The 15673-nt window shown below is 41.8% G+C and overlaps 1 protein-coding gene across 4 annotated transcripts in view; it reads left to right on the top strand.

Annotated features, from left to right (window-relative positions):
* TPR (translocated promoter region, nuclear basket protein) overlaps positions 1-15666 on the top strand; it is a 33536-nt gene extending 17870 nt beyond the window's left edge. The window contains exons 29-51 of one of the 4 annotated variants that reach the window (XM_062497886.1): positions 406-537; positions 796-926; positions 1277-1487; positions 1641-1787; positions 2163-2361; positions 2988-3193; positions 3675-3736; positions 4624-4832; positions 5137-5409; positions 6189-6337; positions 7119-7202; positions 7508-7708; positions 8031-8162; positions 8682-8769; positions 9227-9411; positions 10322-10390; positions 10920-11029; positions 11681-11787; positions 12436-12531; positions 12688-12844; positions 13481-13599; positions 14429-14527; positions 15457-15666. In XM_062497886.1, the coding sequence (XP_062353870.1) occupies positions 406-537; positions 796-926; positions 1277-1487; positions 1641-1787; positions 2163-2361; positions 2988-3193; positions 3675-3736; positions 4624-4832; positions 5137-5409; positions 6189-6337; positions 7119-7202; positions 7508-7708; positions 8031-8162; positions 8682-8769; positions 9227-9411; positions 10322-10390; positions 10920-11029; positions 11681-11787; positions 12436-12531; positions 12688-12844; positions 13481-13599; positions 14429-14527; positions 15457-15512 (3222 nt within the window). In that variant the 3' untranslated portion in view covers positions 15513-15666. Of the gene's footprint in view, positions 1-405; positions 538-795; positions 927-1276; positions 1488-1640; positions 1788-2162; positions 2362-2987; positions 3194-3674; positions 3737-4623; positions 4833-5136; positions 5410-6188; positions 6338-7118; positions 7203-7507; positions 7709-8030; positions 8163-8681; positions 8773-9226; positions 9412-10321; positions 10391-10919; positions 11030-11680; positions 11788-12435; positions 12532-12687; positions 12845-13480; positions 13600-14428; positions 14528-15456 lie in introns of all 4 variants that reach the window. The other 3 variants (XM_062497888.1, XM_062497887.1, XM_062497885.1) reach the window with 3 other exon arrangements.
* Positions 15667-15673: the final 7 nt, after the last annotated feature.

Raw genomic sequence — 15673 nt, 5'->3', positions numbered from 1 at the left:
GATGAACCTGACAGTCAGTGTTTATCCTTGGCTCGAGGTATACCAGGAACAAGGATATTATCAGCAATTAAATTAAAAATGGCACAAGAATGCATACAAAACAGACCACAGTTTTATTAAGAGTTTAAAAGAAAGATATGTTTATTTTAATGGAATCCAGTGCATTGGATTTCAACATTAGTAATCTCTCCTGTACCAAAGTACAGAGTGAGCATCTGAGATTGGGAAGTTGAACAAATGTTTTTTTTTCTCTGTAGGATCATCCTGTTCTATTGTCCTTGTCCTTTTCCTCCATCTGCCACTGGAAGGCAGAGAGTTAGGGAAGAAGCTCTATCAAGACTTTTTCTTGAGGGATTCCTTCACTCTCCTGAGATGCAGAGTGTTACCCTTATTGTGTTTTTTTAGGTACGCAAGCTTGAGGCAGACATCCTGCCCCTGCAAGAGTCGAATGCTGAGCTCAGTGAGAAGAGTGGGATGCTGCAGGCAGAGAAAAAGCTCTTGGAAGAGGATGTTAAACGCTGGAAAGCCCGCACTCAGGTGGGGAAATGCTTCCTTGCAAAGAACTTAATGTGGAAAAAAAGGCCCACCAGTCAAACAACTAAAAAAAGTGCTAAGTTTTCTTACAAAGTATGAAATCTAAGAAATATGTTTGAATTATAAAGCATTGTTCACACAGCTTCAGAGTTGGCTATTCTATACCAAAATGCAAAAGCAGTGACTCTAATTCAAAGAGATTTTCTGGCTGTAAGTGTGTAAATATTTTACAGAAATGCCCCTGTTTTCCTTCCCTTTCAGCACTTACTGAGCCAACAGAAGGACACCGATCTCGAAGAGTATCGAAAGCTGCTCTCTGAGAAGGAGGCAAATGCCAAGCGTGTCCAACAGATGAGTGAAGAAACAGGCAGGCTTAAAGCAGAGGTTGCCAGGTGTGGTATTGGTCAATTTGTAAAAGTTTTGTGCAAAGAAAAATGTTTTAATTATAGAAGTATCTGGAAGTGTAATTTCTTAAGTGTCTCCATGTACTGTGAAACTTGAGGTATTCTTTCTGTGGCTTGATAACAAGCAGGTAAGGTAAAGTGAGAGTTGTTTTGCTAGCTGTCCATTAGCTGAAATTATTCCAAAGTAATATATTATAGAATAATTCCTATTCTGTATTGCAAAATCCTAGAAAACATAATCCACTACAGATAATGCCTGTGATGTTACATAAATAAGGGATATTGAAATGTATCTATGGTTTGGAAGCTTGTTTGCATCTCCCTCTCTTTTCATTTAGAACTAATGCATCCTTGACTGCAAGCCAGAATCTTGTTCAGAGCCTGAAGGATGAAGTAACTAAAATAAGAACAGAAAAGGACAATTTGCAGAAAGAACTGGATGCTAAGATGGCTGACATACAGGAAAAAGTGAAAACTATAACACAGGTCAAGAAAATTGGTCGGAGGTACAAGACTCAGTATGAGGAGCTGAAAGCACAGCATGATAAGGTAGATAGAACTGAAATGGAGCATTCCTTAGAGTTCCTGGGGTTTGCCCAGAACTTCTAAACCAATCACTGGGTGCACAGAAGCATCTTGTGAAAGTAATGACATTGTGGTCAGATAGTTCCCTTCAGCCTTGTACCCCTTGATGCCTTTCAGATGGTTGCTGAAGCATCAACTCTACCTTTGGCAGAACCACAAGAAGACCAAGTTTCTGCCCAGGAAGTACAAGAGCTAAAAGACACTCTCAGTCAAGCTGAAGTAAAAACAAAGAATTTGGAGACTCAGGTTGAAAGCTTACAAAAGGTAAGAACAGTAAGTAATTTTGGAGTACTGTTCTCCACTGCATCCTAAGCGTGTAGCAGTGAATAATGGGAGGGTTTTCTAATGTGTGTCACAGAAATATGGGAAATTACCAATTTGCCTCTACTTTCTTGGGAAAGAGGGATTTTTTTCCTGCTGTAAATCTTGTCTATTGTGTCTCACATTATTTCCTGGAATAATGGGGAAGAGAATGCTGTTCTCCAGCTCTTGCATTCAGAGAGAACTGAACTGTTATTGATAAGAAGCCTTTTAACCTTAATCCACTGGTCAGCTAATACCAGCTCCTTGGAACTTGGGCCCTATATTTGCCAAAGTAGTTGGTTGTGGTCAACAGTTGCAATCTTTCTCTCTCCCTAGACAATAACAGAAAAGGAAACTGAAGTTAGAAATCTCCAGGAGCAGATAATGCAGCTACAGGCAGAACTGGCCCGTTTCCATCAAGATCTACAAGAGAAGACTACACAGGAAGAGCAGCTCAGGCAACAGATCACAGAGAAGGAAGAGAAAACCAGGAAGACCTTACTTGCAGCCAAACAGAAAATTGCACAGTTAGCTGGTATTGTAATTCTTTTTTTCTGTCCTTAGAAACTTTCAGTTATTTCTTTGGAAAAACCTTTAGACGGGATGCTTGAAAAATATGGCCTACTTCATATTTTACTAAAAATGTTTTCTAGACCAAATACTACAGGGATTGTTCTAAAGTTTAAAATGTAATTCCTCCAGGGGATGGTACAAGTACATAAGTAGCTGCACACTGGACATAGAAAAAGTTTTGTTTACTTTTGGCCAGCCAGCATGATAACCCCCATTTTTGATCCTTCTGTTGATTAGAGCAGATTTGCCCTACTAACAGCTTGGGTAATTCTCCTCTACCCTAAATGTACAGGTGCAAAACACGTTGTCTCCTCTGTTTTTAAACATCACTGAAAGGAATGATGGTGTAAGAGTTTGCTGAAAACATCTTGTTCTTTTGGGACTACTTCTTTTAAGTTTTTATTTATCTATATTTATTACATCTAACTGCAATTAAAAAGAAAAATGGCCATATTGCCTCCCAGATTTCCTTTTATAGCTTAACATTTTTAGGATTTCAGAATCCTTCAGTGGTCTGGTAAAACACTCGAGTGTTCAGCGTGCAGATTCAGCACACAGGACAAGCTGGACCCTTTCCTGTTCCACCAGGTACAAAAGAGCAGCTCACAAAGGAAAATGAGGAGTGGAAGCAGAAGAGCAGCTCCCTGGAGGAGCAGAAGGCAGAGCTGGAGGTGCGGATGAGTGCCCTGAAGTCCCAGTACGAGGGGCGGATCTGCCGCCTGGAGAGGGAGCTCCGGGAGCAGCAGGAGCGGCACCACGAGCAGCGGGATGAGCCCCCGGAGTCCACAAACAAGGTACAAAATGTACACAATCCTTCCAGGCAGCCCTGGGATAGCAGCCAGGCCACCACTGCCCAGCCTGGAAACGGGTGTCACCGTGCCCTGCTGTTGGAAACACACAGGTTGGCTTCAGTAAGGGTTCAGAACTTAAATTTCCTGCCCTAATCAGAATTCCTGGTGCCAACAACCATTCACTGTGAGTCAGCCAAGAAGCTCTGTGCTCTGTTTTTGTATTTTACTCATTCATTCAGTATTAATGGGTTCATGTCTCAAAGCTTCAGAAAGTACCCAAGCAGTTACCAAATTGTTTTCCGGTCTTGTAATGGCTGGCATGATTTGGTTTAGGGAATTTGCCATAATTACAGAGTTTGCCCAGATAAATACCCAACAAGCATTTCTCTCACAGGCTTGTAAGCAAAGTGCTGAAGTGTTTTCCATGTCGTCTGCTCTGCTTCGTGTGTACGTGACATGATATTTCTGGTTTTTTGCCTAATAGGTCCCAGAACAGCAGAGGCAAATCTCACTCAAGTCTACTCCAGCTTCAGGTGAAAGAGGAATGTGAGTTCAAAGGATTTTCAGAGTTTCTGTGGTTGATACTTCTTGGGTTTATCATTATGTAGTTGCTCCTCTTTTTAGCAAACAACTGTCTTTTCATAATTTTTCTTAAACAGCTGCAAAGATACTGACTGACATAATACATTCCTCCTTTTTTCTCAGCTACATCTAATCAATAGGGCTTTTAAGCTGTAAACTCTCATCTTAACTACCAGGAACATGGTGTCTGGGAAACATGGAAGATTTTTAAAAAATGTTTTCAGACTTCAAGGTTTTTGAAGTTATATAATTTTGATTGTTAACTTTAACCTCTTTTGGTTTTGGGAAGGATCTTCCTTGTGCAAGAATGAGAAATGGACTGAACAGATAATTCTAATAACACATAAAATAGTCATTTGCCTAAGCTCTGAAATTGGAAATACTGCTATACAACTGACCTGGGATAACAAACTCCCTCTCAGCTGTTATCAATGCATCCTTTAGACAGCAAGACTTTCAGAAATGTCTCCTAAAATTTGGCTGCCTCTTGTCTCAGCCAAGAGATGATGTTGCTCTATATTGAGTGAATCAGTTTTGATATGTGTTACTCACTGTAATAAAGTCCCAGCACAGCCAGCAGTACAAACATTTTGATCTGTTACTAGATTCCCACTTGATTACCATGGAAGAAACCTGTAAGTTCTCTAAGCTGGATAAAATGCTATTGATGGCATAGTGTGTCTCTCTTCTTTCAACTATAAAAAGTTTGAAAGACAATTCTTTATGCTGTTGTCAGGCTTTTAAATTAAAAAGCTTTTAAAAATAGGGTTTCTGGCTATGAGAATATATTTGTTCACTATTTTTAAAATCTGCTTTCTGTACCATGATGAAACCAATCTTCTGTTTTTCAGTGCCAGCACTTCAGATCCCCCAACAGCAAACATTAAACCAACTCCTGTTGTGTCAACTCCCAGTAAAGTGACTGCTGCTGCAATAGCTGGGAACAAGTCTACTCCAAGAGCCAGCATCCGTCCAATGGTGACTCCTGCCACAGTCACCAACCCCACCACTACCCCCACAGCCACAGTTATGCCAACGACACAGGTGGAGACTCAGGAAGGTGAGCTTTTTTTGTGTAGCATAAGAATCCTCAGTACTCAGAAGTGCTACCTTTACCTAGAAATGTTGGTGGCAGTCAGTTTGGAAGGGCCTCAGACAGTGTCATTGTCCCTGCATCTCTTGGAGCGTTGCACTTCCAGGACCATTCTACTTGCAGCAGAGTTCATGGTTCCTCAGCTGGAGATGTGCATAACATGAATCCATCTGTAAAACACTGAATGTGCTTGTTCAGAGCATCCTGAGAGGAAGAATGTGAGCTGTGCTGGAGGAACAAGACCCTGACTGTACTGCTGTTTGTCTTCCAGCCATGCAGTCGGAAGGACCCGTGGAGCACGTCCCAGTGTTTGGGAGCGCCAGTGGCTCCGTGCGCTCCACCAGCCCCAACGTGCAGACATCTCTGCCCCAGCCCATCCTGACTGTGCAGCAGCAGACACAGGCCACTGCCTTTGTGCAGCCCACCCAACAAAGCCACGCTCAGATCGAGCCTGCAGCTCAGGAGCCAGCCCCTGCCATCGTGGAGGTGGTGCAGAGCTCCCAGATAGAGAGGCCCTCCACCTCCACAGCCGTGTTTGGCACAGGTTGGTGTCATTTTGTAGGCCTGCCTTGCTCAGTAGTTCCTTGTAAGTAGCTCCAGCTGGACCCTTGGCCAACCAGGCCTAACTTCAGTTCAGGCCTTTTTCCCCTCTCTTAGTTTCCTGCACTTTTAAGAACTTTTGAAGTTAGACTTCCTTCCTGAGCCGACACAAATGGTGCCTCTGAAATGCTATTGGCACTGCATTCCTTGAAGTAGAAAGAAAATAAAACTTTTGTGTTTATCAGATAAGCTTTGGAGTTTAATGCATTAAACCTTGCTGGCTCTGTTTCCATGAGCGAGATTAATTTTAGGAGCCATGAGTCAACTACTTAAGCTTGAATTTAAAATCTAGGAAGTACTCTAAAACAAGTCACCATAATACACTGTTGCACACCTATTTGTCCTACACAGTGTAAATAGGATATTTGTTCCCCAAAAAAATATTTCTGCAAACTGTTGGGGTTCTCTTTTTTTCCAGCTGGTACTGTTAAAAATTTTGGGTGTACTTGTCCAAAGCAAAGATGTTGGAAGAAATATTTGGATTGTACCCTGAGGCTTATGTTTAGGGTCAGTTACGTTGTGAATAAAGACCTGAGACCTTAAGACTTGTAGCTAAGAGGTTGGTGTTTTCCTGACCTAGGAAACAGCTCAGTGCAATTCTGTTTGTTTGTTTGTTGTCATTCAGTGCAGAAGTGAAAGTGATCTTCAGAGGAAAATACCAAAGTTTTTTGATTTCTGGTTTGTGTACATGTTGTTCTGAAAATAACTGAGAGGTCTTTGAAGTTTCAGCTACCCCCAGTTCCTCATTGTCTAAACGCTCCCGAGAGGAAGAGGAAGACAACACTGTGGAGAACTCAGACCAGATCTCTGAGGAAACAGTGGATGCACCTACTTCAAAGAAACTGAGAATCATGCAGAGAGTTGGGCCTGAGGTTTGCATAAACACAAAATGCTACTACTCAATCTGTCACTTCGTAGGATTTGAATGGGAAGAAAAAAAAAATTGTTACTTCAGAGCAAATCAGTGAATTCTTAATTGACTTTCTAATCTGTTGGAGAGGAAACAATGATATTTGGGTATCTAAAAAGACAGAGGTTAAACTAGTTAGAATGAATGATGTAAACCTTAACTTGTAGGGTGGAAGCAAGAGGGCCATGTCCTAGGATTGAGGAGGAAGAAGTTCAAACTTCTTTCAGTGTGGTTCAGAAGGTGTTTATCTGCAGTAATTCTGGACAAAAATACAGGGTATTTAGGAGATGGGAAGTGAAGATGAGTTGCTGGGAAGGCCTGTAGAAGATGGTATGAGGGATTTGGGATGTCTTGTGAAAAAGGGGTGAAATTGAGACAGAACCTCACAGTGTTAAGGAAGCCAAAGATGTTTTATTAACTCTGTGCCACAGGAGTGTTCATAAGAGAAAAAGGTCAGGATTGTGTAAGGTTCTGGGAAGTTGGAGGTAGAATTAGAAACTTAGCTGATTTAATTTTGGTCCTGAAAAGACTGCTATGTGCTGAGATCCAGTGGGCTGGGCAAATTGTATTTCTCCAGGGCAGGGAAGTGAGATTTTTGATAAAAGTATTGCTAAGGAAGCAGGAGAAAATGTTGTGCATAATCTTTGTGGGAAAATATAATTTTTATTAAAGAAATAAAAAAAAGAAATTCCCAACCATATTTAGGGCTAATGATGTGTTTTTAAAAATGTTTGCTCTTCCAGGAGGAAGTGACAGCAGAAGAGAGCACTGATGGAGAGGTGGAGGCACAAACATACAATCAAGACTCACAAGACTCCATTGGAGAAGTAAGCATAATTGAAGAGCAAAAATCTTCGGCAGAAATAGCCATCTGCACCCACAAACTCTCAGTTTATTTAGAAGTAAAATCTCAAATGTAATCCTGCAGGTTTCCCATGGAAATCACTTAAAATGCTTTAGACTTGAACTGTTCGGTCACTGACAGTCACCTGTCACTCTTTTGTCCTCTCCTCTGGTCAGTTTTTAAGGAACAGCAGTAATTGTCCTCTAAGCATCAGAGTTTGGCTCTCTTGCTGTTGTATATGGTGGTTGAATTTTGTTTGTTCTGGTGATTGCCTTTGGTCTTTGGCAGGGTGTGACACAGGGGGAGTATGTGGCCATGGAGGACAGCGAGGAAACTTCCCAGTCTATCCCAATAGATCTCGGATCCCTTCAGTCAGACCAACAAAATACTTCTTCATCTCAGGATGGCCAGTCCAAGAGAGATGATGTGATTGTAATTGATAGTGATGATGAAGATGACGATGATGAAGAAAATGAAGGGGAGCAGGAGGTATGTATATCATGGAATTCTTTTATGATTTTGTCTTTTATCTGATGTAAAACTCACCATCAAGACTAATATAATCAAAATATTTTTGACTGAATAAGTGGTCTGTATTTATGTTGCCTGAACCTGTAGCATTTTAAAGCTACCTGCTAATTCACCTTGAATTTTTCTTTTATCTTCCTTTATCTGACCCCTCAAGCTTTTCCACCTTGTGTCCTGTTGAAGAGGGAGAGAGTCTGGGTGGGTGTTGATCTGTGCACCACATGCAGCCTATTCCACTCCCCTTTCTGAATTCAACTACAGCTCTGTTACTATCTCATCACAGGATTATGATGATGAGGAAGAGGAGGATGAGGATGATGATGAAGACACAGGGATGGGAGATGAAGGTGATGACAGCAATGAAGGAACTGGTAGTGCTGATGGCAATGATGGATATGAAGCAGATGATGCTGAGGTGAGATCTGTACCCTTCTTTTACAACCCGTTAAATTTCTTGCAACAAATCAGTGCTGTAATGCACATATGTGAATGCTTGGAAGAGAAAATCTTGGTATGAATTCATCCCCAAAAGTTGAGACTGATACTGGGTGATGGTAATTTCTTATAACTGGTGTTTTCACAAGAAAAATCAACTTGGAATGTTTAAAAGGACTGAATGAAAATACAAGGTACAGGAGGCCAGCAACAAATACTGTAGTTGCAAAGCTGGTGAGGCTTTTGAAGAGCTGGATATTTCACTGTCTATTGTTATTAAATGGTGGTGGCTACGTTGTTCCCATTTGTGTATTCACAAGCACTCAAAACTTCTGAAATCTCATACAGTTGAAGATATTTACCTAATGCTGTAGATACTTACAGGAATAAGATTGTCAAATATTTGACTTTGTTTACTTTCTGAATACTTTTGTACTGCTTTTATATTCTCTTTGCCACCCGTAATTTGTTTAGTCATACTCTTTATTTGGGATTTTAGGGTGCTGATGGTACAGATCCTGGAACAGAGACTGAAGAGAGCATGGGAGGAGCTGAAAGCAACCAGAGGGCAGCAGATTCCCAAAACAGTGGTACAGTTATTCCATGTTTCTTCACAGTCTGTGTATGTATTGGGGATGTATGTGTGTGTATGTATGGGGGAGGGAAATGCAGAAGCTATGTTCTGCGCTTAAAAGTAAAAACAAGGGAAGTACTAAAGGCCATTTCAATGTGCAGTGTGGATTCTTTTGAAATGTTACTTTCAGGATTTATTCTAAATTCCTTTGAAAATCCTGCAAGCTCTGGTTGCTGTGAAAACGTAATGGCTCAGTGGATTAATCTGTCTCTAAATCAGCACCTGAATAATTAATACTTTGTTTCAGTGCTGGTGTTGCAGCTGGCACAAGTCCTGTTTAAGTAACAATACTGAGCTGTCCCCAGGCTCGCAGGGGAAAAATGTGCTAATGCGTGGCACAATTGGAAGATTTGCCCTCACCTTTTCAACTTGGTTCCTAGGGTTTTCCCCCGCGTGTGTTTGTGTTGTAGGAGAAGGGAGCACGAGTGCTGCAGAGTCCACGTTTCCCCACGAGAGCCTGAGGGAGCAGCAGCCATCGTCGGCGTCGGAGCGCCAGGGCCCGCGGCCCCCGCAGTCCCCACGGAGGCCACCCCACCCTCTGCCCCCACGGCTTACCATCCACGCCCCTCCTCAGGAGCTGGGACCCCCAGTGCAGGTACAAACCAGCTCCAGCACTTCAGAAGACTTTGAAGAAAAAAACTGCTGTATGAGTTCTTATAAATCAAATCCGTTGGGAAAAATGTTGCCCAGCTGTTCAGCATCATAGAAATGGTAGCTGAGCAAAGTAATTCAGTGTGTGTCACGCTCTAGATAAGGGCTGGACAGGGAACATACAAATCTGTCCCCAGTGCCTTACTGCTTTTTATCTTGGAACTCTTACTGTGTTATACCAGTACTATGTTAGTCAGTGGCTGATGGTATTTCCGCTCAAAAAACTTTTCTTGGCCAGGTTGCAACTCAGATTTGAAGGGTTTTTGTGTCTCTGCTCCAGTGTAGATGGCACAAATGAATATTGCCATTTATTTCCTAAGTTAAACATTTCATAGTCAGTGGCTGACCCATGATTATGCTTTGATGAAGGCCTGTAGATTTTGTAAATTAAAACATCACAACAGGAATTCTTGAGAAGTATCCTGACTAAAATGATCCTTTGCCATTAACTTGTGCTGAGGCTTGGGATCACAATATTTCTGTTTGCAAGTTTTCTGTATTCAGTAGAGGCTCGAGTAAAATATTACTGTCACTTACCCAGAATATACACATTGTCCTCCAGACAGTGCTGGGGCACTGAACAGACTTCCCAGGGAATGGGCATGGCCCCAAGGTTGCCAGAGCTCCAAGGGTGTTTGGGCAATGTACTCAGGCTCTTCCTGGATTTCTTGGGCCTGTCCTTCATGCGGGGGTTGGACTTGATGATCCTTGTGGGTCCCTTCCAGCTCAGGATATTCTGTGATTCCATGATGATTGCTATACTTACTCATTTAGCTGCTATCCTTGGCTGTGACTGAATACTAGTAAGAATTCCAGGACCACATTCACACTTCTCTCTTTTCTTTCCCTGACAGAGAATCCAGATGACTCGAAGACAATCGGTGGGGCGAGGACTTCAGCTGACCCCTGGGATAGGTGGAATGGTGAGTGTATCAAAATCTATTACTAAAGACCTGCTTTGAGGGAACATTCCTAACTCTTGGGGTTTATTTTGGTTTTTAAAGAAGCCTGGCTGCTGATTTCGGGGGGGGGGGGGTGATTTTGTAGTCTTGCAGAAAATATCCTACTCCTGTTAATTCCTGTATTAATGGAAAGCAAAGACTAGAAAACTCCAAGAAACAGAAGGTTTCAAAAGAGGTTCAATTGGTTTTGTCTAAGGTGATTTTATTTACTTGTTTTTAGAGTCAGTTAAAGTGGCTGTGTTGCTGGAAAAAATGATGCTAAGTTCAGCCTCATCCTAAGGAACAAGGTTAATTTATCCATCAGCTAATTTTGAACCCTTTATTCAGCTGTATTTTGAAGAACATATGCAGGTTCAGTGAGAGAAAAGAGAGAGACTGACTGAATAAAGTACCTTTTGTGAGATCAAAGGCATCACCTTTAGATGTTGGAAAAATCAACCTTTAACTCAGCTGGTAAAAACTGGAAATACATTGTAGGCTCTCATATCAGTCTCTTTTTTTCCAGCAGCAGCACTTCTTTGATGATGAAGACAGAACAGTTCCAAGCACACCAACACTTGTAGTTCCACATCGTACAGATGGATTTGCAGAAGCCATTCAGTAAGTAGATGTGAAAAGAAAAAGGCAGTAAAAGGCTTTTCTCTATTCTTTATTCTATTCTTTCTGTTTTTCAGTGAAATGAAATTAAATTTAAATTAAATGAACTTGTGATTGGAGTAACATGCTCGGTAGTAGGATAGATGATTGCACAGTGCAGATAAGTAATAAGTTGCTTGAATTGTGTGTCCTGTAACTGATCAGCAAATTAGGAAGTAAATATTCTCCAGTGTATTGCAACCTGGTGGTTTAAGAAGAAATTAAACAAACAAAAAAATTTGTATCCAATTTCCTCCCTTATTCTTCCTCCCTCCCAATTAATATTGCCAATGAAAGTTGGAAAAGTTACCTCCGTTTTTGCTTTTGGGATGTTCTGGACATGTCCATCTGGACATCTTCACTTAAAATTGTGAGAGTTTATAGAATGGGTAAGTAAAGAATATTCTCTTTAGGACTGTTGTACTGATTTTGAATGAATTCCTAATAATTTGAGAAGCTAATTTCAGTTTATTTAGCAGTAGCTCCGATGATTTTTATGGTCAGTATTAGCTCATTTCGTCTCATGCATGATTTGTTCTCTTGGTCAGAAAGTTCTTCCCCCCGGCCCCAATCTTTGGGGAAGTTACAGAATTACTTAAGTCTGTATTTTGCCAGTTCCCCCCAGGTAGCTGGAGTTCCTCGGTTCAGATTTGGGCCCCCTGAAGATATGCCACAAACCAGCTCCAGTCACTCTGATCTTGGGCAGCTGGCATCACAAGGAGGTAAAGCAGTTCTCTTTTCCATGGGTCTTTGAGCAAAAAAGAGAGAATTCAGTCAACAAACTGTTAAAGTGTGGAAACCTGCAACTCTTAAAATAATTGTCAGCAGAGAGAGAATAAGAGAAGGTGAGAAGGTTTTATCTTCAAGCTGCTAGATTTCTAGTTGTGTTAAGATTTTAAAATTAAATGAAATGTTGAAGAAATGGTTTTTAACTTCAATTTTACTATTGGTTGTAGCTTCCCTGTAGTGAAACAATAGGGGAAAACAGCAAATGCAAAGAAATCTTTGGGATATATCCTTATCTGCTCAGAGATGGCCAGACTGTTTTGTTTTTTGTTGGTCTGAATCTGTCCCTTTCCCCGGCATCCTTGTTGGCATGGAACACAAGCTGTTCTCTGAAGAAAGCTCACAGCAAAGTAATGGCATAAGGCAAGGAGGAAAGTTTAAAAAAACAAGCAGTAATATTTTGATCAAGATTTTACCTTCCAGAAAATTATGACCAGCTCTGACAGTAAGTCAAAACAAAATAACAAAAATCCGCTTAAATACAAGTGACTGGATTTTATCAAGTATCCAGAGGGAAGACATCAGTTAATCCTTTTTTAAGCTGTTTTATTTGGATGGATTGTCACTGAACCTTTGTGTTGCAGGTTTAGGGATGTACGAAACCCCACTGTTCCTTGCCCACGAGGAGGAATCGGGGGGTCGCAGTGTCCCCACAACACCGTTACAAGTGGCAGCACCGGGTAAGTGGCAGAGGTTTGCAAGGCAGAGCAGGGAATGATTCCCCACGGTTGGTGCAGTGCTGCCCCTCCTCAGGAGCCCTGGACAGCCTGGCTCTGAGCTGCCTGTGCTGTCGCAGGGCTCTGTGGGTAGGGCCTGAGGGTGTCTGTGCTCCCTAGTGACAGTGTTCACAGAGAGCGCCTCAGCTGATGCCTTGGAGCACGCGTCCCAGTCCGTGCCCATGGTCACCACCTCCACTGGCAGCCTGTCCACCACCACCGAGCCTGGCGCTGGCGACGACGCCGATGAGGTCTTCGCAGAGGCAGAGTCTGAAGGGTAAAGCACCACTGCTTTGGTTTACTAGCACTTCTGACACATCCACTGTCACCCAGGGGCAGCTCAGACAGCATTTTCTAGTGCTGTGAAGCAGGAAAGTCTGACTCTTTATCCAAAACCAATGGTTTTCTGCTGATGTTCTCCTTAGGATTTAACAAATTTAATAATACAAGTTGCCAAAAAAAACCAAAAACCTGTATCTCCTAAGAATACACAGGACTCTGCAGTAGTCAAATACTGATGTTAAAGGCACAGGTTGAAGGATCAGTTCGTAGAATAAAGACTAAGACATTCCTGTGTAATACAGAAAATCATGCAAAACACACATATATGCTTAAGTCACCCAGTTAAGACAGTGCACGTACAATAGATGAAGCATGGGGCTGGAATAAGCAGTTCTCACTGAATTTTGCAGAAAAATAATTTATCTTTTGCTTTACAACTGCAACTTTTAATTTTTATAATAATTGCTATATTTTGTATTATGATGAAATCAAGATCTAAAAGGGGGCTGTTTATCACTTTATGCTATATTTTATGTTTGATTTTCTTTGAATCTTTCAGTTCCAAGACGGGGTTTTTTTCCAGACTTTTTTGAAGCTATGGAAATACATGGTTCTCCTCCTTCCCTTCTAGCATTACTTCAGAAGCAGGTCTAGAAATTGATAGCCAGCAGGAAGAAGAATCTGTTCAAGCATCTGATGAGTCAGATCTTCCTTCAACTAGTCAGGATCCTCCTTCGAGTTCATCTGCAGGTACAGGATAATCACAATAACAGTTTGTACCTTTTCATTAAGAGTGGGAATTCTTTTGTCCAACATTGTGGCTGGTAGCCAGTATACACAAAATAAAACTCCTAGAATCACAGACTTACAGAATGATTTGGGGTAGAAAGGATCTTAAAGTTTGGCCTTGGACACTTCCAAGGCTCCAGGGGCAGCCACAGCTTTTCTGGACACTCTGTGCCAAGGCCTCCCCACTGTCACAGAGAACAATTCTTTCCCAGTACCCCATCTGACCCTGCATCCGACCCCTCTGGCAGTGGGAAACCATTACCCCTTGTCCTGTCCTTGCAGGCAATTGTCCCAAGTCCCTCTCCAGCTCTCCGGGAGCCCCTTTAATCACTGGACGGGGCTCTAAGGTCAACCCAGATTCTCTTAGAGCAAGATCATATTTTTATGCTTATAAAGTCTTTGATACTCTGGCAAACCATTTTTCCTTGGACCACAGTAACTGGAGTAAGCCCAGTAAGAATAACACTTCAAGGAGCAAACGTTACTGATACTGTGGTGATTTATGCACTGGCATATTTGATGTCAGCTTTAAAAATACTTTAAAGTAAATTGTGAAACAAGTTAATCTCTATTGAGTTATCAGTTAATCCCCTCGTACAGATAGCAAAAGAAGTCCCAGACTTACTTGTTTTGAAGCTTTTATTTCTATTAGAGGAGAGGTCAATTAAATAAGGAGACACCTTCACTTTTCATAAAGTAAAGAAAGCATGACATGTATCAAAACATGTAAAGATGAAGAATGGGAAGGTGGCAGGCACAGCCACCCTTCCTGCTCTGCCTCTCTCCACAGACACAAGCAGCACTCAGCCCAAGTCCCTGCGCCGTGTCCGGCTGCAGCCCCCGACACTGAGGACGGGCGTGCGTGGCCGGCAGTTCAACAGGCAGAGGGGTGAGTGTCCCTGGCTGCTCCCAGCCAGGCTGCTGCAAACACAGCTCTAGCCCTTTCCTCCTGGGGTCACCACGTCTGAGGCTTTACAGGCTGCCCTTGCTGGCAGACAGTGACACAGCTGCCCGGCCCCCGAGTTTGGCATGTGACCCTAAGAGCTCTGATTTGGGTTTAGTGTGTTACGCTGAGCAGGTTTCAGACAGGCAATCTTCTTTCCACAGTGGCACCTGGCTCTTAGCAGTAGAGAGAAAGTAAAGAGGCTTAGATCTTACTCTTCAAAGTTTTAAAAGAAGGTTTCAAACTCCTGTTAGAGTAGCAGTTTAGAAACTTCTGATTTTAGCATTAGAGCAATTTCCATTTGGTACATTAAGGGTTCCAATTATATCAATGTGTACTCATTGGAAAAAAAAAAGCTTTATTGGAAGTATTACAGGTTTTTCAGTGCAACAGAGTTAAACTATGACAATAAATTATTTTTGCAACTTCTGTATTAAGAAAAAGCCTTAGATGGATTTTATTCTGTTTTGCACTATTTTAACATTGTAGAAGACTCAGTATTAGCGTTGAAATATAGATTAGATAGTACTTTAAGGGGGGAAAAGGAGGTGGGACTAGGATAGATTTTCTTCTGTCTGTCACCACTTTTTTCAATAACAAAAGAAAAGGGGCTAACTTATTTTAGATGTGGTAAGAGTCCTCTGCCCAGGATCAGAAGTCTTCTGCATGACCCCCCAGCCTTTTGCATGACACAGGTGACATGGATGTGTGTCACCAGGCTTTGGGGAGAGAGGGAATCTTGAATTGTATGAGGAAGGAGCCACTCCAGTGCCCTGACAATTGCTTAGGAAAGGATGAAGTATCACCTGTGCAATGGTTGATTAAAAGAGTAAGGAGGGTTTATACTAATGCCCTTGTTTTCTTTCCCTGCACAGGTATAACTCATGCCATGGGAGGCAGAGGAGGCCTGAACAGAGGAAACATTAGTTAAATGAAATGAATGAAATGTAAAGTATTTCCAGCTGTGTATACAAAGTGCCAGTTTGCCTGTGGTTGCTTAGTGTAATGAAGCCAGAGCTTGAAGCAGCATTTCATACTTAGAGTTGTGTGCACACATTTCAATGTCTTTTATTAATAAAATTAGAAAAAAAG

The sequence above is a fragment of the Cinclus cinclus genome, chromosome 8 (genome assembly GCF_963662255.1).
Source record: "Cinclus cinclus chromosome 8, bCinCin1.1, whole genome shotgun sequence".
Classification (NCBI taxonomy): domain Eukaryota; kingdom Metazoa; phylum Chordata; class Aves; order Passeriformes; family Cinclidae; genus Cinclus; species Cinclus cinclus.
Note: the sequence above shows the minus strand (reverse complement) of the source record. Positions and strands in the feature narration are given on the sequence as shown.